We start from the raw sequence: 27802 nt of genomic DNA, 5'->3' as shown, positions 1-27802 counted from the left end.
AAAGATTTTATTTATTTATTTGAGAGAGAGAGAATGAGAGACAGAGAGCATGAGAGGGAGGAGGGTCAGAGGGAGAAGCAGACTCCCTGCCAAGCAGGGAGCCCGATGCGGGACTCGATCCCGGGACTCCAGGATCATGACCTGAGCCGAAGGCAGTCACTTAACCAACTGAGCCACCCAGGCGCCCGCAGAGGGGAACATTTCAAGTCCCTGCATCTTAAACAGGCTTCCCCTTAGAGCTTTCACCTGAGGCAGCACTCCCATAGCACTCAAACAGGATCTGGACTGTGAACTCTGATGGAAGATCTGAATGGTAAAAAGTGGATAGAAAGATGGCGGTGGTTGTGACAAGGATTCAGAGTACTAGGGGTAAGGGAAGGGAAGGGTTCCTAATGTTGGAGACTCTGGACAACTGTGAAATGAGGCTGTTAATTTTATTTGGTGGGCTAGGTAGTGTGTAGACACTGGGCCAGGAAGAGAAGGGAAGGGTTATTCTGGTGTAAAGGAGGGGTTAATTAAGCTTGCCCTCCCAAAGTTGCTTTTTACTCCTTTTCCTTGATGCTTCCCCCTCCCTCATGATCTTGTCATGTCTCCTCAACTCCTTCCCTTAGCACTGGAGACATTTTTCACTGGGATGATTTTCATTTTTCCTTTAAAAAAAGATTCTTCCCCAACCAAACTGATCTTTACCTGTGACACCTTTTTGGTATTTCTCTGTGTCATAGTCTTGGATGGAAATAAGGCTTCCTATACTAGAATATAGGAAAGAGCATGTCAGTTAAAATGGTGATAAAGATGGTCAGGATGGTGAAGTTTGTTTTATTGACAAGAAAGGTTAAATTTCCTTAGTTAAATCACGAGTCTGGAACAGTGAAAATAGAGGCATTAGACTTTTTGAAGGGATGAGCTATTTAATATAATATTTTCTTTTATTCCCAGTATTCTAACATTATGCTTACACTATGCGCATCATTAAACTGATCTTTGATTTGTAAAATAAATAAATAAAATACCTTACCCTTGCACAATATTTCAGTTATCCAAAATACTACCTGGGATTAGGAAATGCACTGAATGCTCAATTTAACTGTCCTGGAAGGTGATGTACCTTCTAATTTCTGTAATTTCACCTTTTTAATTATAGTAAAACCTGCAATGATAAAGTATGAAATCCTATGCTTACAATTTGCTGCCCTCCAGGGTGAATATTCTCCTATGAAATTTTACTATTGAACTCTACTTGCTAACTGAAAAATCAAGGCAATTAGACCAAGTAAAGTTAGTAAGGCCTGAATCAGCTGCTTTACTGTATGGCTGACAAGAATGCCAAAGTGAATTTGGTAACTTCTCTATAAGTCAAATGTAACCAGAAAGGTTCCCCCTGCTTCCCCACCATCCCCTTGCCAAAGAGGTTTGCTCCCAAAGTAATTAGTACAGTCTATTCAGGTATAGAACATAGCTGTTTCCTGCGTTCAAGGTTGCTAGCTACCTCCTTCTGAGTTAGCCACTCAAAAGTTCTGGTATTTTTAATCCCTATGCTTTCGTAAGGGCTGAATAGGCAGGAAGGCATTGGCTAAAGCATTCACCTTTATCAAAGAACACATCTGGAGAAGTTACAAGATAAGGGCAGAGCTAAGTGTTTAGTGATCAGAATAAGTTTCTTTTAAGAAGGAAGAGACTGTTTAATGAATTGCAAATCAAAGTAACATGCAATAGATTGATTTTTTTTTATACACAAGGATTCTATTCAGTAAACCTGCTATTATCCACATGTGAACACGAGAATGTGATTCAGAATTAACTGTTCTAACAGCTAAGATAATACATTCTAACTTAATCCAGACAGTGAATGTAATAAATATGTCTCTTACAATACATGTTGTTAGCCTCTAACGTTTCATTCCTAACACATTTTAACAAGAAGGGAAAGTTACCTGGAGTAGGAAAAAAACCCCTCATTTGCCACAAACCATACCCCAAAGCTTTCTAAATCTCTGTTCACTGAGGCCACAAGAATACAAAACAACAGAGAAAGATAACTCATTTAAAGGCCTAGAAAGAAAATCAATCAGTATAATCTGAGCTCTCAGGCTGGTATCATTAGTGGTTACTAGGCAGCTAGAGACCTATTTTAACCAAGGTATGCAGTAAAGACAAAGATGGAGATGTAGCATGCTTTCTATAGTTATGGAGACTGATGGATTGCATGCAAAAACAGATGAGTGTCATCCATGGTAGAACTATTCCTTTTTGGGGAAGTATGGGGACTTTGGGGGAAGATGAGAGGCTACCAGGTAACAGGTCACACCGACGCTGAGGTTTCCCATTCTCTTGCTGAGACTGGCAGGAACATGGTCAATAAATATTTGGAATGATATTATACTTGAAATGAGGAGGGGCAAATGATAATTTTCATATTCAGCACTCCCAACAAGCAAGCCCAAATCACCTCAAACTGCAGAGGAGTATTGCAGCGACTAGCAGTAGTAAGAGACGTGACTGGTGAGAACATGAGGCTGTATCCATTTCGACACTCCTCTTCTGGGTGAGATGGGCCAGGTGTGGTCAGGGAGGGGCTCTTTGAGCCTGGATTGGGAGGGGGTGGTGTGACTGGAGAAAGAGGCCGCAGTAACTTGGTGACATTCTGTTCCATCAGATAGCGAGACTTCCATTTCTTTAATGGGCTCAACAAGTCTGTGAAATACAAAGCTTGGATGAGAGATTGAAATCACAGTTTAAAGGGAGGCTCTGTGGTAAAGCCATTAATCTCTAGCCCACAATGGCTCTTAATTCCTCTTCTGCCTCATCCCATTGTTATCTCCCACAATCAAACCAAAAGGCCAAAGAATTCTTTGTCGCACTTAAGTAATTCTCAAAATTCTCTATTGCCCAGAGAAATCACCAGATGAATCTGACACTGCTAATGACTGATCTCTGGAACGAATTTAATCTCGTCCAGGGGAAAATATAAACTTCTTTTATTTTTCACATTGAATTTCTAAAAATCTCAGTTCTGTGTCACTTTGTTAAAATCACCCTCTACTAAGTAATTTCCATATCACCAGCTCAAGTTTCTAGAATGTTAACTCCATACTCCTTTTATCTTTTTATATATTTCTACCATTTTTTGGCAGCTCTTTCTATAATGTTCTGCTTTAGTAGGAAAGAGTTACACATGATTACCTGACCTATATATCTGGCCCCTAGTTTTAGAGTGCTTCAAAGTAGGAAATGATTTTTACAAAAATTTCTCCCAACCATTTTCAAAAATGAGGCTGGTACTCTTTTTCTGATTGGAATATCCTACACTTCTTGGGTCCACTTATAAAGGAAATTACTACCCTATATATTTTAATGACCACTCGGGTCAAAGCACCTATCTCACTTTCTCAGAGGAAAAATCTACTTTTATTCATTTACAGTTAAAAGAGATTGATTTACTTAATACCTACTATATGGAAACCACTGAATTAGGTATGTAAGGGGAGAAGGTCACCATATATTCTATTTAAGGGGATTTACAAATTTGTGAGGATGAGAAAACGTATGTAAAACATGTTTAATATAAGTTTAAGAATCTCAACAGAGGTGATCATACTGCTATGTGTTCGTAAAAAATAATTATGCTTTGCAACTCTTAACCTCAGAGTCCTGAGTTCAAGCCCCACACTGGCTGTAGAGATTACTTAAAAATAAAATCTTAAAAAAAGTAATTATGCTTTTAAGTGCTTATTATATACCAGGCACTATTCTATGTTCTTTATGTGAATTACGAGATTTAATATGAACAACTCTATAAATCCATTTTAAAGATGAGGAATTTGATGCGCAGAGATAAAGACTAGGTAATTTAGTTTCACTTACATTCTATTTTTTTTTTAAGATTTTATTTATTTGAGAGACAGACAAAGACAGCGACAGAGATAGTGACAGAGAGCACAAGCAGGAAGGAGAGAGAGAAGCAGGCTCCCCGCTGAGCAGGGAGCCCAACTCGGCCCTGGATCTCAGGACTCCAGGATCATGACCTGAGTGGAAGGCAGACGCTTAACCGACTGAGCCACCCAGGTGCCCCTCATTTACATTCTCAATCATTATTAAAATATATCAGATTGGGTAAGAAAGCAAGACCCATCAAGGGGCGCCTGGGTGGCTCAGTTGGTTGGGCGTCTGCTCAGGTCCTGATCCCAGGGTCCTGTGATCGAGTCCTGCATTGGGCTCCTTGCTCAGCGGGGAGCTTGCTTCTCCCTCTGCCTGCAGGTCCCATTGCTTGTGCTCTCTTTCTCTGACAAATAAATAAAATCTTAAAAAAAATATATACTGGCCTATTTTCCCTTTATCTCCATATTTAACTCAAAACATACTTCAGTAGAAGGTAGTAATTATCTACCTTTTCCCATGTCAAACAGTACATCTTCCAAAATCTTTTAGAATTATAGAATTATAATTTCTCCACTGATCTGAAATATGACATTTATCCTATTAGAGTCTTACACAAACTGGGTTTAGTTTTGTACACCTGCTGTCTAAATGGCATTAATATTGACATCCGTTTTAGTAAAACTTTTGGGTAATTCCACTTATTCTACTCTAGCTGTCCAAAATATTTTGGCTATTCTAGCATACTTGTTCCTGTCAGTGAACTGTTGAAATCATTCACTATGCTGACAGTACTCTCCCCGACCAAACCAAGTTAGAATTTTGATTGGTATCGTATTAAATTCATGAGTAACTGAGGAAGAATTCTCACTCAGCACCACGGCACAATCTTTCAGCTACTCATGCCTTCATTTATCCCTCTTCATATAGATCTGTCACATTTCTTTCTTTTGTTCTTTTTTTTTTTTAAAGATTTTATTTATTTACTTGACAGAGAAAGAGAGCACAAGCAGGGGGAGTGGGAGAGGGAGAAGCAGACTCCCCACTGAGCAAGGAGCCCGACGCGGAACTCGATCCCAGGACCGTGGGATCATGACCCGAGCTGAAGGCAGACGCCTAATCAACTGAGCCACCCAGGCGCCCTCTTTCTTTTCTTTTTTCTTTCGCTCTCTCTCTCATTTATTTATGAGAGAGTGAGAGAACGAGTGAGCAAGAGCAGGGGAGGGGCAGAGGGACAAGCAGACTCCCTGCTGAGCAGGGAGCCAGACTTGGGGCTCCATCCCAAGACCTTGAGATCATGTCCTGTGCCGAAGGCAGATGCTTAACCAACTAAGCCAATTCAGGCACCCCGATTCATCACATTTCTAATTTGGGGTACTCCCCCATGTTCTCTAGATTTTGTTACCACTGTGTATTACACGTATTTCTCCTCCCTCTGTGTTATCATCTGCATGTTTTTTTTTTTTTAAAGATTTTATTTATTTATTTGAGACAGAGAGAATGAGAGAGAGAGAGCACATGAGAGGGGGGAGGGTCAGAGGGAGAAGCAGGCTCCCTGCCGAGCAGAGAGCCCGATGCGGGACTCGATCCAGGGACTCCAGGATCATGACCTGAGCCGAAGGCAGTTGCTTAACCAACTGAGCCACCCAGGCGCCCGCATGTTTGTTTTTTGTTTAAGATTTACTTATTTATTTGAGAGCGAGAGAATCCTCAAGCAGACTCCCCGCTGAGTGCAGAGCCCAAATGAGGGCTTGATCCCAACTGAGGGCTTGATTCCAGGACCCTGAGATCATGACCTGAGCTGAAATCAAGAGCTGGCTGCTTAACCAAGTGAGCTATCCAGGTGCCCCTCTACATGTTATTTTTTAACATGTAAGAAAATAATTCTAGACACTGTTAAATAATTTAAGAGTGGGATAATCTGATAACCCATTTTAAAAATTATTTTTTTATTGAAGTATAATTTAGTATATAGTATTAATTTTGGTGTACTTGATAAATGCATTTTAAGGTTTAATGTAAATAGTTTTCACCATTAAGCATAACTGGCAACTATTTTGCAGAAAGATGTAAAAAAAAAAAAATCATAGGTGGGGTGCCTGGGAGGCTCAGTCAGTTAAGCGTCCAACTTTTGGTTTCTGCTCAGGTCATCAGATCGAGCCCTATCCACACTCAGCACACAGAGTCTGCTTGAGGTTCTCTCTTTCCCTCTCCCTCTGCTCCTCCTCCTGCTCACTCTCTCTAAATAAAATCTTAAAAAAAAAGTCATAGGTATTTTACTAGATTTTTTAAAAAAGATTTTATTTATTTATTCATGAGAGACAGAGAGAGAGAGAGGCAGAGGCAAAGGGAGAAGCAGACTCGCCGATGAGCAGGGAGCCCAATGAGGGACTCGATCCCAGGACCCCGGGATCACAACCTGAGCTGAAGGCAGACACTTAACGACTGAGCCACTCAGGCACCCTTACTTTACTCGATTTATCATTAAATTCATATTTACTGTACTATTACTCCCCCTCCTCCATTTGGCCTGCTAATAAATTAATTATATGAATAATTTTTCAAATACTAAACCATCCTTATATTTGTAGTAGAAATTTCATTTGCTCATAATATACTTTTGATATTCTTACAGACTCAAGATTCAGATCACTGAAATCTAATTCAAAAGTAGTAAGATGCTGATTTTTGGGGGGGTTAGTTTGATAAAATGAATAAAGGGTGAAAAATTTAGTAATACTGTGTAGTATATGCTATGTGCATATATTGTATGTATAGTATATATATGCATATATTATGCTATATGCACCCAAAAGTATGTGCACATAACAAATCAACAAATTTTACCACTCCTTTACTGCTTGAAATCCTGCTTTTTATTCTCTATATTTTTGCAGTTATTTATTTATTTTTTTTTAAAGATTTTATTTATTTATTTGAGAGAGAGAGACCACATGAGAGGGGGGAGGGTTGGGAGGGTCAGAGGGAGAAGCAGACTCCCCGCAGAGCAGGGAGCCCAATGCGGGACTCGATCCAGGGACTCCAGGATCATGACCTGAGCCGAAGGCAGTCGCTTAACCAACTGAGCCACCCAGGCGCCCTATTTTTGCAGTTATTAATAATTCTATAACTTGTACTTTGTACAAAACTTTTTAGTCTACATTTATTTCTGTACAACAACTACTAGGTTAAGTAGTATTTTTTTAAGTTTATTTAAGTCATCTCTAATCCCAAAGTGGGGGCTGGAACCCATGACTCTGAGATTGAGAGTCACATGCTCTACTGACTGAGGCAGCCAAGCAACCCAGAGTATTAGCCTTTTTAATGCATTATGTTAAACCTTACCAAATTGCTAGTAGTAGGGATATTACTCTGTCATTTTTATTGCAAATCCTTTCTCTCAACAGACTTCTCTATTAACTCAGAGACAATACAGACACAAACTTTATTCAAGTTTGACTTAAAAAAAAATATTTGAATGTGTCTAGAACTTGCTTTGGCAAAGATCTAATTCTTTTCAATCCCCCAAGTAAGTAAAACTTCCAGAATAATTTAGCAAATATTTCATTTACTTAAGACCTGTTTCTGGCTATTCTATCCCATACATACACATACGCTCAGGCACCAGTACGGTCCTAATTTAATTACTAGCTTCCAGCTTCATATTAGAAACAAGTTTTGGGTTTTGAGAGAGAGAAAGTGAGCGAGCAGGAATCTTAAGCAGGCTCCAAGCCCAGCACAGAGCCCTAGGTGGGGCTTGATCTCACTACCCTGAGACCATGACGTGAGCCAAAATGAAGAGACAGGTGCTTAACCAAATGAGCCACCCAGATGCCCCTAGAAACTAGTTTTGTACCTCTAGGGAAGGCACTTCTTTGACTTTTTTCTTCTTTTTTTTCTTATTTTCATGTTTATTTTAGATAAACTTCATTTAATCAAATTCCAAAATGAGCTAGTTTGATGGGAACTATATGAAGCTGGGGGTGGGGGTGGGGGAGATATTACAGTTATAATTTCCATTAAGGAATATAGACTTTATCTTCATTTCCTCAAGGCTTTAAACATATTTCTCAGCCATGGTTTACTCCACATGTTCCACTATGGTTATTCCTAGGCAGTTTCTTAGTTTTGTTAAGTTTGGGAATGAAAAAATTTTCTTCATTTTCTTAGTACATATATGCTATTATTATTATTATTATTTTTTACAGATTTTATTCATTTATTTGACAGAGAGAGACATAGCGAGAGAGGGAACACAAGCAGGGGGTGTGGGAGAGGGAGAAGCAGGCTTCCCACTGAGCAGAGAGCCCGATGTGGGGCTCGACCCAGGACCCTGGGACCATGACCTGAGCCAAAGGCAGATGCTTAACGACTGAGCCACCCAGGCGCCCTTAAAATGCTATTAATTTTTGCGTATGTACCTTCTATCCAGTGGTTTTATTGAACTCATTAAATCTAAGTTTTTCAGCTGATTAGAGTTTCCTAGGTACATATCCACACCATTTACAATGAACATTATGCCCTCTCCTTCCTGAAGAGCAATTTTATTTTTTATTTCTACACAACTTTAGATTTTAGCAACTTAAGAGTCTTTAATGTACCCTAGTATCTGATCTAAGTTCTGTAAACATTTCATAAATGATCGACAATAAAGAGTATTTTGTGTAGAATATGTTAGTAATAATTCCTTTTATGGGTTCGATACCATACTAAGCACTTCACATACATTATTTAACTTAATCTCATACAAGCTCTATAAAGCAGGTATCACTATTCCCATTTTACAGAGGAGGCTCATAGATGCTTAGTAACTTGCCCAACATCATGTACTTAGTAAAGGGTAGAGCTAGTCTTCAAATTCAGGTCCACTGGATTCTTTCTACTATACCAATACACTTTCCTTTCTTTTTTTTCCCCCATGGGGGGGGCACACGGGCGCAGGGGAAGAGCGGGGGGGGGAGGGGGAGAGAGAATCTTAAGCAGGCTCCACACGTCCAGCACAGAGTCTGACATGGGGCTTGGTCCCACAACCCTGAGATAATGACCTGAGCCAAAATCAAGAGTTGGGTGCTTAACCAAACTGAGCCACCTAGGCACCCCCACTTCCCCCTTTTTTTTTTTTAAAGATTTTATTTATTTATTTGACAGAGAGAGACACAGTGAGAGACGGAACACAAGCAGGGGGAGTGGGAGAGGGAGAAGCAGGCTTCCCACGGAGCAGAGAGCCCGATGCGGGGCTCGATCCCAGGACCCTGGGATCATGACCTGAGCCCAAGGCGGACGCTTAACGACTGAGCCACCCGGGAGCCCCTCCTATTTCCCTTTCTTGATTAACATCTCCTTGGTCTTTTTGAAAAAAATATAACTAGCAAATAAAAGTAATCCCTCAGGATTTACACTAACTTGCAACAATATACCAAGTCGTTCATTTGACTACTGCTTGGTTTAGTTAAATATTTTCCTTCTGGTTATGTTGATCCTTAAGGGCAAGGTGTGTCCTTTGAATGTTTCTCACTGTTAGAGATGAGAGCAAAAATTCAATAATTGGTGACTAATGGTCCCAATTCCATTCCAACTGGGGCATGTAGTAACAAAGACACTTTGCCTATAAGTCTCTGCTGGTTAGGACATGAACTGCTATACAACCTCCCTTTCCCAACCTCAAATACAGAAATACAAATGCAAATGTGCATATGCAGGTATACTAGACAGAAGATTTCATTTAAGTTATACTCTCACTATACTGTAAAAGTTTCCAATAAACTGATAATATTGATGGAAATCTGGTATCAGCATTTCTTTATATTTATCTAGTTTGATTAAATCTTCCTAATCTTTGATGTAGAAGAAGAGTAAAATACTTTAAGAATAAGAGTAAAACAAGAAGATAAATAGTATCATTTATCTTCCAGATGTTCTACACTCAGATTTTATTATCCTGGGGTTACACATGTGAAAATTTCTAAGGTATAATACAAATTAGAGATAGAAGAATTAACTAAATTTGAAAAAAAAAAATTTTTTTTTAGTAGCTTACTTTTTCCCACATATATTACATCATGTTAGCTGTAATCTTACATGACCTTTAGCATCTAATTTATTTTATTTTTTTGGTTACGTAATATTCACAGAATTGATTTAGAGATAAACTTATGGAAGTCACAGAGAACTTTTCAATTAAGCTGAAACTGGCAGGAGAAACTTTGGTAAAAAGACTGGTTCCCACTAAGTTAGCATCACAAGTTCATGCACCAGTGCTCTCAACTGCAATTCAATTAAAATTACCCTGTAAGAATTACTGTGAAAACCAATGGACCAGATGATTTTTTAGGACCTTCTAATTTAAAAACTCACAAGAACTTTATATTAGATTCAAAGCCATGTCTCCTAAAAAATTTTACACTAATTGTGCAAGCCCTTTTGAAAACAATAACATCTTAAGGATTTCTCATTTACGTCATTCACCCCCTGCCCCTTCAACCAAGCCCCACCCAGCTCAATCATGTGTAATCTTTATTGTTTCCTCAACAATGCCCCACATCTTTCTTGCTTATTTCTCCTCTTATAAACATGGATATAGATTTCCTAAACTTACTACTTTAAATGTATCTAACCTTTTTATAACCATTTCTGCTGTTATCTGTACACTGTCTAGTTCCTTCTTTGTCGGCGTGGGAAAACTGTTCCCTGACTTGAGATCTCTCTTCCTCTGTAAAGACAGATGTAAAGTAACTATTTAGATAACAATGTTCTTTTTTTTTTTTTTGTATCAGACTGTTCAAATACTCAAACATTGAATTTTTTTATGTGGACCTGAAATAATCATTGCTTATGTATTCAGGAAGGTTTGAGATACGTACCTGCATTGTCTTTGCAGATACTAGAAGAGTTACTATTCTCATTACTTTGGTATAGGTGCTGAGTTCTAGTCTCTTGGGGTACAGATGATGTTTGAGTCATCCCTTCTTCCAAGGCTTGCTTTATCCAGCGCTACAATGGGAAAAGAACCAGGGAACTGTCAATAATCATTTAAAACTAATTGGTAAAGCTATTTTAAATACATTAACTGGATCATTACATATCAACTGGTGAGAGATGCACTCCAACACACTCACTGAGTTCCACAGTCAAGTATTTTTTGCCTTGCGTTTCAGCATATTAGAATATTGCCCCATCAATTCCTTCTCTGGGGCAAAACTGAGAAAATCTGCATTATACAATAACGAGATCCCATCAAAAAACCAAAACCAGTAAAAAATGATTACTGTTCAACTTTTCATATTGCTCAGAATGGGGTAAATGGGAAGAGATTAAGAAATCTTAGCTTTCATTTGATAGAGAGACTTTGATCATATAGGATAAAACTAGTACATAAAATAAGTGCCTAAAAGGAAGATAAAAGATCTCTTAAGAGTTGTCTGCCCTGTGCTGGGGACATATGAAGAGATAATAGAAAAGATTCACAGGAAGACTTTGGATGAGAATAAACAGCTAGCTCTTCAGTACAGGTGCAAAATACTTCCAAAAGGTCTACTCTCAGATGGAATAACCTGTGAGTTTTTTCTCCCTACTAAGTACTTTGGTTGTATTAGGCAAGAATAATGCAAATCACCAGAATACATGAACTTCTGCAGAAATCAAAAAGGGGAAAAAGTACAAAAGAGCTCTCTAATCAGTCACATTTTTTGTAATGAATACTAGAATCTAAAATGATGAGATATAAATTTAGGTCAGAAAGTGACCCTGCAAAGATTAGGATAATAATTCATCCTGGGGAAGAGAGAAAATTTCTTACCTGTAATTGTGTTCTCTTAAGATACACAGTTGTAGGTTGCTCACCACTCTGTGGCTCTCCTGCCCTGACATAAGACAGATCGAATTTTGATAAACATCAATTTCTGAATCAGACCCTCCCCCAAATAGGAAGAGCAAATGGTGATTATAATTTTATACCTTTAGAGAACAAGTATTACAGGTAAGTAAATATTCTCTTCATCAAAGAGAGCAGATAGATTTACCCTCTTAGAAACATAGGAAATAATCATTTCTTAGGAAATAATGTGAGGAAAATTTCACCAAGAAAAAATTTAGATCATGTAAATAAATGGCTTTGTGGTCTACCAAATGAAAGCAAAAATAAAACCGTAAACACGAGGCAATAAGAGTGAATAAGCATATAAAAAAGAGATATCAACAGTCAGTTGAATCGTATCAACATTTTATGATATGACCAGGTCTCTGAAAAGCCAAAACAAGACCAAGAATGAACTCGCTTATACACAGAATACTGATGTCAAGATGAACTGTCAGAACCACAGCACCTTACAACTTAGAAGAGACCTTGGAAGTCACCTTGTCCAAAGCACTCATTGTACAGATGGGGAAAATTAGGCCCAAGAGGACAAAATGAGTGAAAAATCCTTTGTTACAGATACCTTTAATACAAGCTTTTCTTTTCAGAGCAGATGACAGGACTCACTTGGGGTCACTGTGCTTTCCTCCAAGAGAAGATAATTTCTTAAATTTCCAGTGTCAAGTAGATGCACCCATAAAAGAATTGACATTCTGGATCTGATGACTACAAAAAGGGAAAATAAAACCAGGACAGGGGCATTCTAAGGAATAAGATGCTGCTATGGTTAGCTATAAGGTCAAACACAGCAAATATGATCAAACCCATTCCTCCTGGCCCTTCTGTATGTCTATGTAATATTTTAGAGCTGATAAAAAAAGAACTTGACCATTTGTCTGTTAACTAACAAGTTCCAAATAACAAATTAATTTTAGATACCTTCACACCTCAGTTCTGGCTACAGTTATTAGATCGAAAGGATACTTCCTCCTTCTCCAAAACTCTGTATAAGAGTTTTTTAGAAGCTCAGAGATAGGTGAGAGAAATGTTTTGACGAGTCTCATTACTATGGGGAAGAAACAAGGAAGTAATTTGAGTTTTGGAGTCTAAAGATCTGGACTGAAACTTGGCTGTGCCTCTCACTAGCTGCCTAACTCTGGGCAATCCATCTGAGCCAAAGTTTCTGAATCTATAAATCAAGGCCAACAACCCAACTTCATAGGGTTGTCATGAAGGCTAAGTGAGAATGCATATGAAGAAAGCGTGTAGCTTATCACTAGGCGCACATACTCAGTGAGGACCTGTTCAACTGAGTATGGAGATACACAGATTATATAACCCCCTCCTGTATACACAATAAAATACCAATGCAAAGCGAAATGTTTCATTTTCAGTTAGGATGGTTTTCTAAGAAATTTGGAAGACCAAACCCCCCCCACCCCACACGTTATTATACCTACAAAGTTAAAGTTTAGAGAGGATTTAGAGAGAACAAGGAAGGACACTACTGAAAGGCTTACTGGCCACTCATAAAATCAATGTTTCCATTCTAAAATAAGTGAAGACCCACTACAAGATATACCAATAATGTGCTTTTTAAGAACTATGATTCACTATAATTTAGAAACTCCAGGGACATCAAAAATGTTCTGTCAAACACTCTTAAGAATCTGGATGCAAATATACAACATGCAATTTTACATGGTTTTTAATTTATGAGGCTTTTACATCCTTTAATCAGGTAAGAAACAGTATGCCTATAAGCAATACACACTGTTCTAACTAATCCCATGGAGGGTGGTTTTTCTCATCTAACATATTCTTCTCTGAGAAATTTTTAGAAAATTATTACAATTTTGTTGAATAATGCAGATCTTCTTAGGTCCTACACTAGGACCTAAGTGTTCTTTCTAACCAATCTAAAAATAACTCTTTTCAATCCCTATCTAGGATAAAGCAGAGTTCAATTTCTAGATAAAAGACCCACAATTCCATTAATTCTGTGCTATAACAAGTGAAATTTTTATTTTGTAATATAATCTGGATGTTAACAGCAAAGATTAAAGCTGTGACTTAAACTAATTCAGATCTAAACTTAATTTTAAAAGACCCAATTTAAGTAAGATAATTCTGCTAGATAACTCAGCATACATATCCTGAACTCTTCCCGAAGACTAATATGACATATAGAGATAAAAGTGCCTGAGCACAGCCTGCAGAGAACAAGACTAAGTAAGGATGGTCAGACACATTTGGAGACTAAAACATGGATATGAGTTAAATGGGATTTTTATCTGTTGCCAGTGGAGATACAAATATGAGCTATAGATACAAGTCCTAAACCATATGAGGTAAAAAGAGTTCTAAGAAATGGATTTCCTATCAGATTTGAAATCAAATTCCTACATGTTTTTGGTTTTTACAGGACTCTGCTAGTTGGAAAATCAAGACAGGAATAGAAAGATTATAACCCAGCATCAGAATGATTAAGGTGGCATTTCAAAGGCTAGTCCATAATGCTTACAATTCAGACTTCATTATTAATCTGTACTAAATAATTGTCTACCCTTCTCAAAGGACCAAAATAGGAGATCCTACAGTCTGGCTTGATAAGATGCTTCAATAGTTAACATCCTTAGAAGTCTAGTATTCAAGTCATCACCTGACTTGCTCCTCCAAACTAAAGACCATTATCTGCACCTTCTCTAATTGTTCAATAGCACTCAAAAAATATAGTTAAGATTTTGAGCTATTATTCTTCATGAGGGACTGAGCTAAATGTAATAGGAAGATTAGTTTTGCATGCCATACCAGAGTTAACACAACTCTCCAATTGTTACAGAATAAGGTTAATCATAATGCTCATCAAATGCAAACAATTTTTTTTCCTTCTTAGATGATCTCTGAAATCCAAAGTAAGTGACTTGGTGTAAAAATTTATCCCCAGAGACCCAACCCTCCTTTATCACTTAGGCAAATCTCTATCTTATTTTTTTCTTAAGAAAGATCTCATTTTTATTCTTGACACCTGAAATTATTCATGTGATTGTGTTATCTACAAAGCCTCTCTTTTGGCAAAGATCTCATGATCAAATTTCTCCTTAGGGGTTATTCTACTTGGGAATTTCCCCCAAATAAAACATTAAATGACTCAAATACTTAAGTAAGATGTGCAATTAGGAAGACTTTCTTCAGTGTATGCTACCCATTCAGTGGTAGTGCCCTTCCTTTGTGCACAGAACCCTGTTGCCCTCCTCCCCTCCATATCCCACACCACTTTATCTCATCTTTCATACCCCCCACCCCCAAGAAATAATTTCTGCTCTTTGGGGAAAGAGAAAAGCTTTAAGTTTGGAGGAGTCAGGGAAGACCTGCCTGGAGTTGGAGACTTCATCACATCAAATAATCTACATGCAGCATCCTCATGTACGTGATGCCAGTGGAGGAGGGCAATGGCAGACACTGAGGAAGGCAGCCTGAATCCAGATCTGAGGATAAGAGAAAAGGGTGTTCCAGGGAACAGACTCTACCTCAAAGGAAGACCAAATGAAAGGGTGTCCTAAACTTCTAGCAACACACAAATGACATTATAGGTCTGAGGGAAGTGATCTATTCCCAAGAGACACCTTTGGAAAATATGCAGGGCTTCTGGGAATTCAGAAAGAGCATTCCAAAAACAACCATCAAACACTACTGCCACTAAATCCAAAAACAATATATAACTAGAGAGACAGTGGGGAGAGGGGGATAGAGAGAGAAAACAAGAGAGAGAGAGAGAGAGAGAGAGAGAGAGAGAGAATTTTACAGTAGGTTCCGTATTTACTAGGGAATAAACAGTCCAACTTGTTATTTGATCAAGGAACAGAAAATATGCCAATTATAAACAGGACCTTTCCTCTACTCTCACTCAAATGATAATGTAATTAAATTAATTCAAATCACAAATCAATCATTTTTTACTTATGCAATATTGCTCTAGAGTACCTGGGGCCCAATCTCACACAGTAGTCACAAATGGACATTTTAACCAATACCACAAGAGCACACACAAAACATCCCTCCCTACCCAGTCATCAACTGCTGTGTGCTCTCAACTCAGTACTTCAAGGGCTCTCAGAAAAGACAACAGTGAATCCTCACAAATTGAGCACCAAAAATGCAGTATATATCCCACTTTAGTCCTACTGACTATTGATGCATCACTATTCATGGCTGAAGAACTAACTCATTACAAACTCACATGGGCAAAGAGTGGCTGTCTAGAAAATATGTTAGATATGTCACAATTATAGGCATCCTAGGTTAAAAAAAAAAAACCCACATAAACACAGACATACCTTTTTACAGGAGCTGAAGGTGCCATCAGGCAGAAGGGGCCTTCGACGTCTCTCAGGGATAAAGGGTGAGCCAAAGCGAATGTAGTGTTTGGGGGTGGTGCAAATTAATGGGGAATGGATAAGACCAGGTAACATGTTCAGGGTTGTTGCCAGTACAGTTGGATCCGTGGTGATACGTAAAGGGCACTCAACAGGGCATTCTTGCTTCTCTGCTTTGTCATTCAACCATTCTGTAACTAGATACTAAGGCAGAAAAGAGATCATTAGTTGGTGCTGCAGATGTAAAAGCCAGAGGCAGCAGCGTAGCTCACAAAGAAAAACCTCAGCTAGAAACTAGGACAGAGGTAGATATAGCAGCTGCAGAGAGTATGAACTGGGCATTCAGAATGCAAGGATATCTTCCTTCACCCTCTCCATGATCATTAAGGGAGGAATAATTCCAGTTAGCAATTTAAGTTCTGCCTAAAAGTTAAGGGAACAAAAGAGAAGTAGTAGGATGGTTTTAGCTTGGAAGCCTCAAAGCTCTTTATCTACAACTTTTCAATCTAGTAATACTTAGGTGATTTGTTTTTTTTCTGGAGATTACAGGTCCTCTCAAGGTACTAAGAGATAGCCCTTGCCGGACTAGACTTATGAAGATGTATTTGTGACTTACCTTTTTGGTTTTGGGGTATTTAGGTGCAGCACGGTTGACATGGGATCCAGTAACTGATACTACAGTTGGGTCAGACCCCATTAATAGCCTGTTTTCTCCTGAACTGTCTATATTTCCAGCTTCAGTAGGAGTTACAGAGCTGTTATTTCCTCCCTCTTCCAAGGCAGCTTGTGACAACTCCGCCTGTTGTGCAATGGCCTGCTTCTGACGCTTTAGTCTTTGGGCTGAACTGGTCCGGTACCGAGAAATTCGACTCTTCGGTCGGGGCCTAGAAGGCTTTGCTGGAGGTGGCTTGGGGACTGGTTTTTCTGCAGCAACATCCTATAATAGCAGAGTGAAATGCTTACCAGAAATTTCTTATCAGCAAACATTCTATCCAGTTTTCTATTCACTTTATGCATTCTGAATATTTAGTATTTAGAAACACTAATCTCAAATGTAATCCTTAAAAAACTTACACAATCAGCCAAAGAGCCTGTAGGTAGATGCCTATTTCTTTACTAATAAGTATTTATAAAATAGGTCAAAAGTCAGCTAAAAATAGCTACCTAATTTTAGGGTTCTTAGCAGGGGAGGTAATTCTTTCCTTTGTTTCTTTCCCAGGTACTGAGGTTTTGCTTAAGGCTTAGAATTCACGGTCAGGGTAGGGAAAGAAAAAATGAATTTATTCTGAGAATCCTATGAAAGGTCAGGTGCCTAATTATGCTATATGGAAGAGCCAAAAGAGATATGAAATGATTTTTATGAACTCACCACAAACAGTATTATCTGGCAGAAACAGTATGAAGTTACATTCTAGTCTAAAAGTGTCTCATCATTCAAATTCTGTCTCCCTGAATCCCACAAAGCAGCTGATGAAAATGGCCTTATTTACTGCAATATGAGGTGAAGCTGAAAATGCTGATTTTCACTATTCCAAAAGACAGATAACTGACATTAACAAAAGCAAGGATGTCTAAGGCCTGGAGTCTTTCCATCTCTTACCCCTGCTTGGGAAGACCTCCGGGTGTTCACTCCAACACTCTGTGGGGTGCTTGGGATGGCCATGTTTGAAGCAGGGTTGCTAACTTCGGGTTCAGGGGCTTCAGTTTTTGCCTCTTCTCCCACAGGGACCTCTGAAGTAGTGGTAGTAATCTCTATGTCAGAGCTGTTTTGTTCCAAGGGCTGATGATCCCGCCGCTTCTTTCTTTTCTCTAAGTTTTCAAAAGCATGCATGATGGCTTCGACCTTCCTATCTTCCCGGGTCTAGAAATAAATAGCATTAGCATAGAAGGAAGCCTCAACATGAGGTGGGGATATTTTTTCAGAAACGTTATTAATGGAAATTCATAGACATTTAAAGACATTTGCCAGTAAAATGACACATATGTATCTTAGAGAACAGAAGTAAAAACTAAAAATAAAACATTTCTTTTTTAAAAAAAGATTTATTTATTTTAGAGTGAGCAAGAGAGCACATGCTCAAGTGGGGTAGGGCCAGGAGAGAGAGAAAATCCCAAGCAGACTTCTCACTGAGCACAGAGCCTAATGAGGGGCTCAATTTCTTGACCCTGAGCCATGACCTAAGCGAAACCAAGAGTCAGAAGCTTAACCGACTGAGCTACCCAGGTGCCCCCAAAACATTTCTTTTTAAATGTTGGAAAGAGCTGTAGAAAAAGGCAAGGTCAAATCTAAACTTTTCAAAATAGTCAATTACTTTGAAACTTTTTAATATAAAAGAAAAATAGCCATCAAAACCAATTTTTCTCTTGATTTTCAGAATTCAAAAGCAACGAAGCAGATCTTTCACTTTTTAGGACCAGAACTAAACATGTCTGGCTTCAACAAGAGAGTAGGATTTCTGAATCCATGTGACCAAAAGTTTTATTTTTATGTCAAAACTCACACAATTCCAGAAAAAGGAGCCCCAACACATGTGTCTTGTTCCAACAAGGCAGTTCTTTGGAAACTAGATTGTTAGTAAGAAACCTCTTAAGACTATCATTAGATAATAGTCACTAGATAACTTCTGTGTGTGTGTGTGTGTGTGTATGTGTGATAAAAATAAATCATAATGAAATCTCCTTTATTAAAAAAAGCCCCGATTGTCATCTGCAGGTGACGGTTTAATATCTTGTTAAAGAATGAGATGATACAAACTCAGAAGAGAAGGGGTTCACAAGCCAAAGGTAGCAGGAACCAAAGGATGTTAGAAGGTACCCACCCTTCTGCTATAAGCTGGGTTCTCCTGGTCATCTGTAACCTCTTCTTTCTCTTCTTCTGCTTTTTCTTCTGGATTGTCTATTTCCTTTAAAACAGAGGCGATATTCAGCTGTACTCTTAGGCTCTAAGAAAAAGTGGTCTTTTTTTTTCTGGTAGCTAAAACTCTCTAGAAACAACTTCTAATGCTTTATTATAGTGTTATTCATGTGAGTAAATGCAGATGATAAGCCCCATTCTCTGAACTGAAACATGGAAAGCAGCTGAAAGGATGTTCTTGACGTTATTAAGAGAGAGTAAGACAATGAATAATGGCACGCACACCTTGACGTGAAGAGCGTTAAAGGTTATTATAGACTCCCTACATATAACAACATGTGGCAACCACGGATCCTCTTTATTTGCAGAGAATCAATACCATAGCAACATTCTCTGACCAGGGGAAGATTACCTCATGGTCACTGGACACAGCTGCTTTCTCAGGAACTTGTTCTGGTTGCTGATTGTTATCCTCTTCTGGAGCCTCATTCTGCTGCTCCATCTCTAGCTCTTTCCGTCGTGCTTTCCTACGTCTTGTCTCTGCTCCGATGGTGGGTAAGCTTGGAGGAGGTGGGAGTGGTGATTCTGCAGCATTGGGATTCCTTTTCTGTATAGGGCAATTCCGGTTCCCCTTGTGACACGCACAGTCCACTTTATAATTACTGCTCCAAAGAAAAAACCGAAAGTGCCGGTCTCAGTAGCCTTGCAAAATTAGTCATACTGTCCATTCATTCCTTGGAGTAACAGTATAGTGATTTCCTCTAGTATATCTTTGAATAAGTTACACAGACACATTAGAGTTCTGTGAATACTTTTCAATAGTCAGTGTTTTCCTATATAACCCTAACTCTTCCCCTACATATGGTCAGTGGAAAAAAGGAAACCTTCACTAAATTCAGTTCTCCCTTAATGTCTTTATGCTATTTAGTGGGCAGTGGATCAATAATAGGGGCTGAAAAGGCGATACTTCCCTTGCATCTACCTTTACCACATCCTCACTTTTGAACTACTGATTCCCTACTTATTCCTAATACCTATTCTTCTCCTACCTGTGCTGAACATCAATTTACCAAATGACCTTTTTGGCCTAAAAGGACCAAGGGAGAAAAAGCATCCATTTTACAAAATCCATCACATATTTATCTATGACTTGCCAGCTCTGCTTTGTCTGCCTTGTCACACTCAGATAGATTACATGGTTTGAATGGATGGGGTGAATTTTATTTTTTTATTTTTTTAAAGATTTTATTTATTTATTTGAGAGAGAGAGCACATGAGAGGGGGGAGGGTCAGAGGGAGAAGCAGACTCCCTGCCGAGCAGGGAGCCTGATGCGGGACTCGATCCAGGGACTCCAGGATCATGACCTGAGCCGAAGGCAGACGCTTAACGACTGAGCCACCCAGGCACCCCTGGATGGGGTGAATTTTGAAATTTTCATTCTGTATGGTCCCTGGAACAAGTGCTGTGTGTATAACAACAAACGCAATTTCTAGGAGTGTCTCATACCTACCCTTTTTACTGTTCTTGCTATATAGAGATATATTTTGTCTTTACAAAACACCTTTGGTTAGGAGACTGATGAGCCGTGACATACTATGTATCTGTATCACTAGGAAAAAACTGCCCTAAGTCTGTTCTTCCCTACACAATTTCTAGACAAAAATGCATTACTTAAGAAAGGATTAGGTTTAAAAAAAAAAAAGGAAATGACAAGGAACAAAAGCAGACCAATAGAAGAGCTTAATATGTAAGACAAGGCCATTCATGTAGGAAAGGTTTTGTAGGTCTTACCAGTTACTGTACTCATAGTCAAATGCTATGGTGACCTCAGCATCTTTGGTGATGGCAGACACCGCATAGATACACAGGTGAATCATCCCATCTGCAATCATGTGTCGCACCTGTGTGAACATGGCTTATGGTTGATGATATACCATAAAGACCCAGGAACTCTCCATAAGATAGAAAAAACCTTTTGCCAAAATAATTTCTTTCCACTTAAGTTATGATAGTCTTTTACGTAACTCCATCATTTCACAAGAAACTGTTAACACAGTAACTGTCTGAAAATTTATGATACTTCTTGAAATAAATGGAGAAACCTTGAGATGTTAGAAATTAGGGTAAGATCTCTGCTCTACATCTTTTTTTTTAAGATTTTATTTATTTATTTGACAGAGAGAGGCACAGTGAGAGAGGGAACACAAGCAGGGGGAGTGGGAGAGGGAGAAACAGGCTTCCCGCCGAGCAGAGAGCCCGATGCGGGGCTTGATCCCAGGACTCTGGGATCATGACCTGAGCCGAAGGCAGACGCTTAACGACTGAGCCACCCAGGTGCCCCTCTGCTCTACATCTTAAAGCTGTTTTCAGTTGCATCAGAGAATTAAAATTCCTTAGTCTGTCAAGAGAAGCTCTGTGGATTTTCTTGCTATATTTGATGTAGCTGCACTGATTATGCACTGAGTAATGAATTCTAGAAATGTCTAGAATCTCTCTTACAATACTATTACCTAAAACCTAAAAAAGTGCAACCACACAGCTTAGTTTGGGCTTAATGACATGTTCTAGCATATGGTAATTTCTTTAATATGACCTCAATGACTTCTTATCCAGTCTAGCTCTTTCTCTTTAGCAAATGCTTAATTTGCTTTTTCCCATTTCTTCCTTCTCTAAGGAAACTCATTCCTTGTCCCCATCCAGTCAGAATAAAAGCATCATTGCGTTTTTTTGGGTCTCTTATGATAAAAGATTGTAATTATTATCTACAGACCTTAAATTAATCTGGGTGAAGTTTTCAGACTGCCTCTTCAGTAGACTTGTCCTTTGGCGGTTCCATTCAAACAGAAGTTGCTACAGAAATCTTACCTCTGCATTTGGTGTACATGATCTTCTGATGAACCGAGCATCATTACCGAAAGTACGTGCATCCACACACATCTCTACACCATTGAATTTTGAGTAGAAGAGCACAAAGGGGTATGGTCTAAGGGATATAATTGAAATTCCTGTAATTTTCAACACAAATAAAAGGGCCACCCCATGACTTCACCACAAATATGAAGCATATGCTGACAGAAGAAGCAGCAGTCCTTTGCAATGCCTAAACTTGAAAAACATCACATGCTTGTCTGCTTTTGATTAAAGAACAAGCACAAAGCAAGGAATGCCTGGCTTGGAAAGGAGTCATTACCACTTTATACATTAAACAATTTGTAGATTTATTTGCACTTTTCTACAAATAGCAGACAGGTGTGAGCTTATCTGAGCTCTAATCTTTTCCCCAAGAGCATCCTATCAACCAGGATGTTTTTTATACAGCCATACCGCTCTGCCAGGCCCACTTAAGCCCTCACTGCTCAGTGAATGATGTTCTTACTTTTTGAAGAAATGCCCATTGACCTCAAATTGCTGTCGTAACATGACTTTCCCTCGATACTCTATTATAAGAGTGTCCAGAGCCAAGTCTCTCGCAGCCCTCAGGATCTTCCGGTGCTTTTGAACACGAGTGACTCTTCCCAACTGTAGCTGCATAAAACCAGAGGATTAACATTAGACAACAGCCACAGCAGCATGGCAGACACTTAAAAGTATTTCCTCATTGAGGAAAAGACACCAATATTTTTAGGTTTTATTTGTATGCTATTTAGCTCAAAAATCAGAATTTCTTTTTTCAATAATCAGAATTTTTGAATGATCAGAGCTTCTAGGAGACAAGCTCCACTTAATGAACCGGTCACCTGGTCCCTCACAAAAGATAAAATATCATAGAAAAAGACATGATTAAGATTTTAGTGGCTCAAAAAAAAAAAGATTTTAGTGGCTCTATGTCTAATGCAAGAATGATAAAGAACAAGCTTAGCTTTCTATTAATCTTGAAAATTCCTACTCAGGCTGTATAAAATTTCCTATCCTAATTTATCTATTCTTAATTAATACTTTAAAAATATGTATCCAGACACTTTCCAGTCACTACCACTTGCTTTTGGTTAAAGATGCTCAGCAGCTGGCTAATTTGTTATTCTAAGAAGCTCATACATTTAAAAGAAATGATAATCCCATTATATGCCCTCTTCCTGGGTTCAGATAAGTCTCAACTACTTATAGGGAGTCTTTTACCCTTTGATCCTTACCTGCATTTGGGAACCAATAACTGTATTATTACAGGCCAATTCAGTCTTATTAATAGTGTCTAAAATAGCAGGTTTGCCCACAAATTCCTTGCTAGAATGTAGATGTTGTTCAAGGGCGTTCTGTACATCTGCACTGTACTGATTAGTGAAAGCTTCTTCATACTGATCAGTCCATAGTCTTATCCGATTTTCCCATCCCTCAGTTGTATTCTCATCTAAATTCTGTGCTTCAGAAGGAGAATTCTGTAGAGAACAAAGGTCAGGTAGGTTAGGAGAATCCATGAATAAAAATGGGAGGGAAAACAGGCTGAATTTCCAGAGGAAATTTATTTTCACTTGGCAGCTGGTGTGGCATAGAAGAGTAATGGCCTGGGAGTCAGGGGATCTGACTTCTAATCATGGTTTCATTACCAATGAGATGTGAGGCCTTGAACAACTTCTTATACAAGCTTAGTTTCCTCATTAATAAAGTGAGAAATTAATCTGGATCATAGTCTTATCCCATCACTGTGATTTTATGACCATTTTTAAATCACAGAAATAAATTTTATTCTTATCAGAAGAATGACATCAAGTTCATAAGAAAATTTTGATAAAAACAAACAAGAGAGATACCTCAAAAGATTACAGTTTAAATTTCAATACTTATTGAGTATCTGTGCACCAGCCTAAGATGATATTATTTCACTACTCTCCAAGAGAATTTTTTTGTGTGACTTGTTATTTTCATTATACAATTAATACATGTTCATTCTAAAAATACATGCGACCTAAATAAATAACCTGTAATCTCGTTTCCCAGAGACAAAGTCATCATTTTGGAGTGTATCTTTCTAGCACTCTATTTCTGACAGTTTAACAGCTGCACTCTGAAGAGGTGAGGTGGGGGCAGGGGAGTGCATAGACGGAGTGTAGAAAATGCTGGGAGGTACTTTGCTATACTTCTTTAGGAAAACCACTGCCCTATATGGTGACAATATTGAGAAAAGATTATTATATCTCAACAATGTTATCCTAAACAGTTTTTATGTTTGAGAATACAGAGACACAGTTTAAGTCTGACACGTGTTCTCCTCCATGGTGTTAAAAGACTTAAAGTGTCATCAGAAAACAAAACCAACACCGACAGTGAGGATGTCATACCAGTGATGACTAGAAGGAAAAGATACCATAGTACCAAAGCTACTTGCAAATCCATGTCCATACTCAAGTTGCAAATACAGGCATAAGAAAATTAAATATACTTTCCATGAATGACAAAGAAAACATTTATGTCTTATTTTAACAACTGCTTTCTTTCACTTTTGTGTCACTGCGATTGACTGTTGTCGACCATCCTTTCCCCAAGGAACAGGGAAATGAAAGGAAAAAATTAATGCCTTTGTTTTCTACCCTTCTCACCGGAGTCCAAAAGAATGAACAATAAACAAAAGGATCTAAGAAACATCTGGGGCCAACACACTGAGAACACAGTATCACCTGCTTGAGGTTATCAGGAGCAGCTAAGCAAAAGAAAAGTTCAAAACCTGAGATTGCAGGGGTGCTTATCAGACTGGGGATTAGGGGTGCCCAAACAGTATTCCCAGGTTTAAGCATTCAGTAGTAATCACTAAACCAATGACTTACTACACTTAATGTATACTGGAAGCCACTGTCACATTACTAGCTGTTGTTCACTAATACAACTCTGACTAACTACTCTGCTATTCCATTCTTCTGGGTACTCGAGACCTTAACTCAGTGCATTTTAGAGCATGGTTCTCAAGCAGAGGTGATTTTTGTCCCCAGGAGACATTTGGTAATATCTGGTAACAAAATAACATTTGATTACCACACCTGGGTGTTATGTGTTATTGGCACCTAGTGGCTAAGAGTAGTCTCCAGTAGCCAAGCTTTTGACTTTGGGATTAGAAATCTAAATGATAAATACTTCCCATTGTTATGGCTCTCAACCACATCTTTGGTGATGCTCTTACTAATAATTAATTCTGAGTACAAATTTGTAACCCAACTCAGATTCTGATATAAGAATCAAAATAAACTGACAGTACTTTTTTATTATTTAAATTTTAAGATGCTTATGGAACTGTCAACATCAACAATACAAGCAATATTTACACGTAGAGAGGTTTATAAATAGTTTTCAGGGGCAGCCAGTCAATAGCTTTCAAAAGGTTTCGAACATTTGGAGGCAAGTTACAACAGTTAGCTGATACAAGAGAAAAGGGCTTAATAGCTGGGATCAGGGCTATGTCTGCCCCATAAGTCTATTTAAGGTCCCCTCTAAGCAAATGAGACAAAAATAGAGGGAGCAGCTAAGGCAAATGTAACCTCTTACAGGAGAGAGATTTAGCAAAAGAATAACAATTAGGCTGTATTCCAAGACATCCCAGGACTGTGATGCTCTTGGGCTCTGAGTCCTCTCTCATCGCTTTTACAGATATGTACAAGTGTGTTTATAGGTATATGCTAGGTGAGACCTTCAAATTTTAGATGAAGTGTCACCTATGATCTTTGGTAACATCAGTTATATTGGTGTTCCATATATACTTACGTATATTAACCTTAATAAAGCTTTTCCTTACTATAAGATTTTAATGTTTATGCCATCTAACTGTCAACAGCAAAGATCCTGCTTCTTATCATTTACACATTTAGGGATAGGAATTCTTATAGAATTAAATTAGACCTTAATTCTAAGTAAATGTTTTGAAGCCATAAGTAATGAATTGGGAGCTATGCTGTCCTCCTACATATACAAAGGTAAAGGAAGATACCAGACAGTATAATCAAATCTCCTTTGGGCAAACTGTTCTTTATCACCCAGTACCTAAAAGTCCTTTTAAACCATTGCATGTAATTTCTCAATTCTCCACCACTATCCAGTATCACTTTATAAGCTCTTATCATGTGATAACTGAAGAAAAGAAAAACACTAGCATCATTTGAATTTTCTATACCAAACAGATATTGCAGGAAAAAAACAGTTCAAAACTAAGTAATTCCAGTAAGAGTAATTCCTATCGATAATACTACCTTCCTAACTGATGAAATTTATCCTTCCAACTGGTGATTAAAGCCCACATGGTGCTAGGGTGGGTGCACAAGAGATCCTGTATCACTAGAAAAACCTCAGTCCTGAGGTTGAGGCCAATTACAAGGACAAAACATATCAGCCCCATTTTGTTTGGTAAATGTCACTTACCCCCCTTCATTCCCCCCGCCCCCCCGAAAAGCAGCTAATGAAAAACCAGTAAATGAAGGCTGATTACAGAAAGGGAAAATATTTCAGAAAATGGCCAAGAAAACCTACTTTGGAGAAAGGCTCTATGAAAACGGAATGGCAACAATTACAAACTAACAAAAAGCAGAGTCCAAGATTCCCAGACCATCAATGTCAGGAAAGAAGCTGACCAAAATGCAAGATCACAGTGAAGTAAAACACAGCATCAGGGAAGAATACCCCTTACCTTCATCCGCAAGGACTTCCGGGATCCCTCTCGAAATGCCTATCCCAAAGAGGAAAACAAGTAGAACAAAACAAAACTTGGTACCAAGAATGACAGTTATACCTATCTGAGACTAAAACTAAGGCAAGAACTAGTGTTTTAGTCTGTCCCCTTTTCCCTAGGTAACAAATACAATGGAATCCCCCACGCTATTATCCAAGAATAGGGGTAGCTCAAGGCCAGTGAACTTTGAGGCTAATTCTAACACTTTCCATGGTGAATCTAGGTAATTAACAGGGAAGAGCATGCATCACTTAAATCCTATATGCACCCCTGGCACTAGAAGAAAAAGTAAATAAAAACATTTCATAAGGTTGCAGATTTACCAGTTTTGAAATTAAGAAGAAAACAAAGACCAATCCCCTTAACAAGGGGTAGACAAGTCACCTAGGAGCAACAAAGTTGCCATGATGGGGAAGAAAGAACACAAAACAGAAGAGGTTTCTCCTGGAGACAAATTTTTAGTTGAGAATACAGGAAAGTGACCACAATACTGAGGAAGCCTAGATCATTCAAGAGATGTTTCCTAACTTTTTTGAAACAAGGAAAAAACAATCAACCCAATGACATGAGGTGGGCATGTACCAGGACAAGAATTTCAGACTATGCCTTGGGATTGAGGAGGTGGGGAGATAATGAAGGACAGTGGAAGCCTAGACTGGAGGCTGCAGCACATACGGGCTTGGCCAGGTGGGGCTGGGATTTCATACCTGGGATGGGGTTTGGAGTAGAAGAAACTTTGTGCCAGTTGTGATGGTATGGAGTGGCAGAAGAGAGGTTGATCTACATGTTCACAACATAGATTAGCCGATTTTTGCAAGCAGAGCAAAAGTGGCCCTTCAAACATCTGGATCAAACTTCTTAAAAGAATTTTGGTGCCTTCTTGTTCCAAAATTTGGGCTATTTCAGACATATTTCTATTTAAGATACTTTTACCCTCCGTACCTTGATTTTCTTCGTCTTTGCTGCTGCACGACCCTTTTCTGGACTCTTCTTCCGCTTCTTGGGTTTGGTTCTTCTAACAGTTAAGGTGATGCTTGTAGGTGTGTGCTGTGTTGCTGTGTACAACACAGTGGAAGGAGAAAGCTCCTCATCCCAGCTTTCTGTTGCACTGCTATCCCCACCTGAAAAAAAGTTATTTCATAGTTCACACACTGTACAAACAGTGTCAAAAGTTCATTAAAAAAATGCTTATACGACTGCC

At 38.6% G+C, this 27802-nt stretch overlaps 1 protein-coding gene across 22 annotated transcripts in view; it reads right to left on the bottom strand.

Moving 5' to 3' along the window:
- SETD5 (SET domain containing 5) overlaps positions 1-27802 on the bottom strand; it is an 88168-nt gene that overhangs the window by 16923 nt on the left and 43443 nt on the right. For 16 of the 22 annotated variants that reach the window (XM_081821426.1, XM_081821421.1, XM_081821401.1 and 13 more), the window contains 13 exons: positions 27544-27722; positions 26560-26598; positions 23090-23332; positions 22336-22484; positions 21825-21942; positions 20751-20860; positions 19371-19620; positions 18924-19007; positions 17705-17965; positions 16721-17041; positions 16066-16308; positions 10737-10866; positions 2450-2694 (listed from right to left, as the gene is read on the bottom strand). In XM_081821426.1, coding sequence (XP_081677552.1) covers positions 2450-2694; positions 10737-10866; positions 16066-16308; positions 16721-17041; positions 17705-17965; positions 18924-19007; positions 19371-19620; positions 20751-20860; positions 21825-21942; positions 22336-22484; positions 23090-23332; positions 26560-26598; positions 27544-27722 — 2372 coding nt within the window. The remainder of the gene's footprint in view (positions 1-2449; positions 2695-10736; positions 10867-16065; positions 16309-16720; positions 17042-17704; positions 17966-18923; positions 19008-19370; positions 19621-20750; positions 20861-21824; positions 21943-22335; positions 22485-23089; positions 23333-26559; positions 26599-27543; positions 27723-27802) is intronic. The other 6 variants (XM_081821456.1, XM_081821518.1, XM_081821476.1 and 3 more) reach the window with 1 other exon arrangement.

This window comes from Leptonychotes weddellii, chromosome 1 (genome assembly GCF_054177405.1).
Source record: "Leptonychotes weddellii isolate Sample4059 chromosome 1, ASM5417740v2, whole genome shotgun sequence".
NCBI lineage: Eukaryota > Metazoa > Chordata > Mammalia > Carnivora > Phocidae > Leptonychotes > Leptonychotes weddellii.
This window is presented reverse-complemented; position numbering and strand designations above follow the sequence as displayed.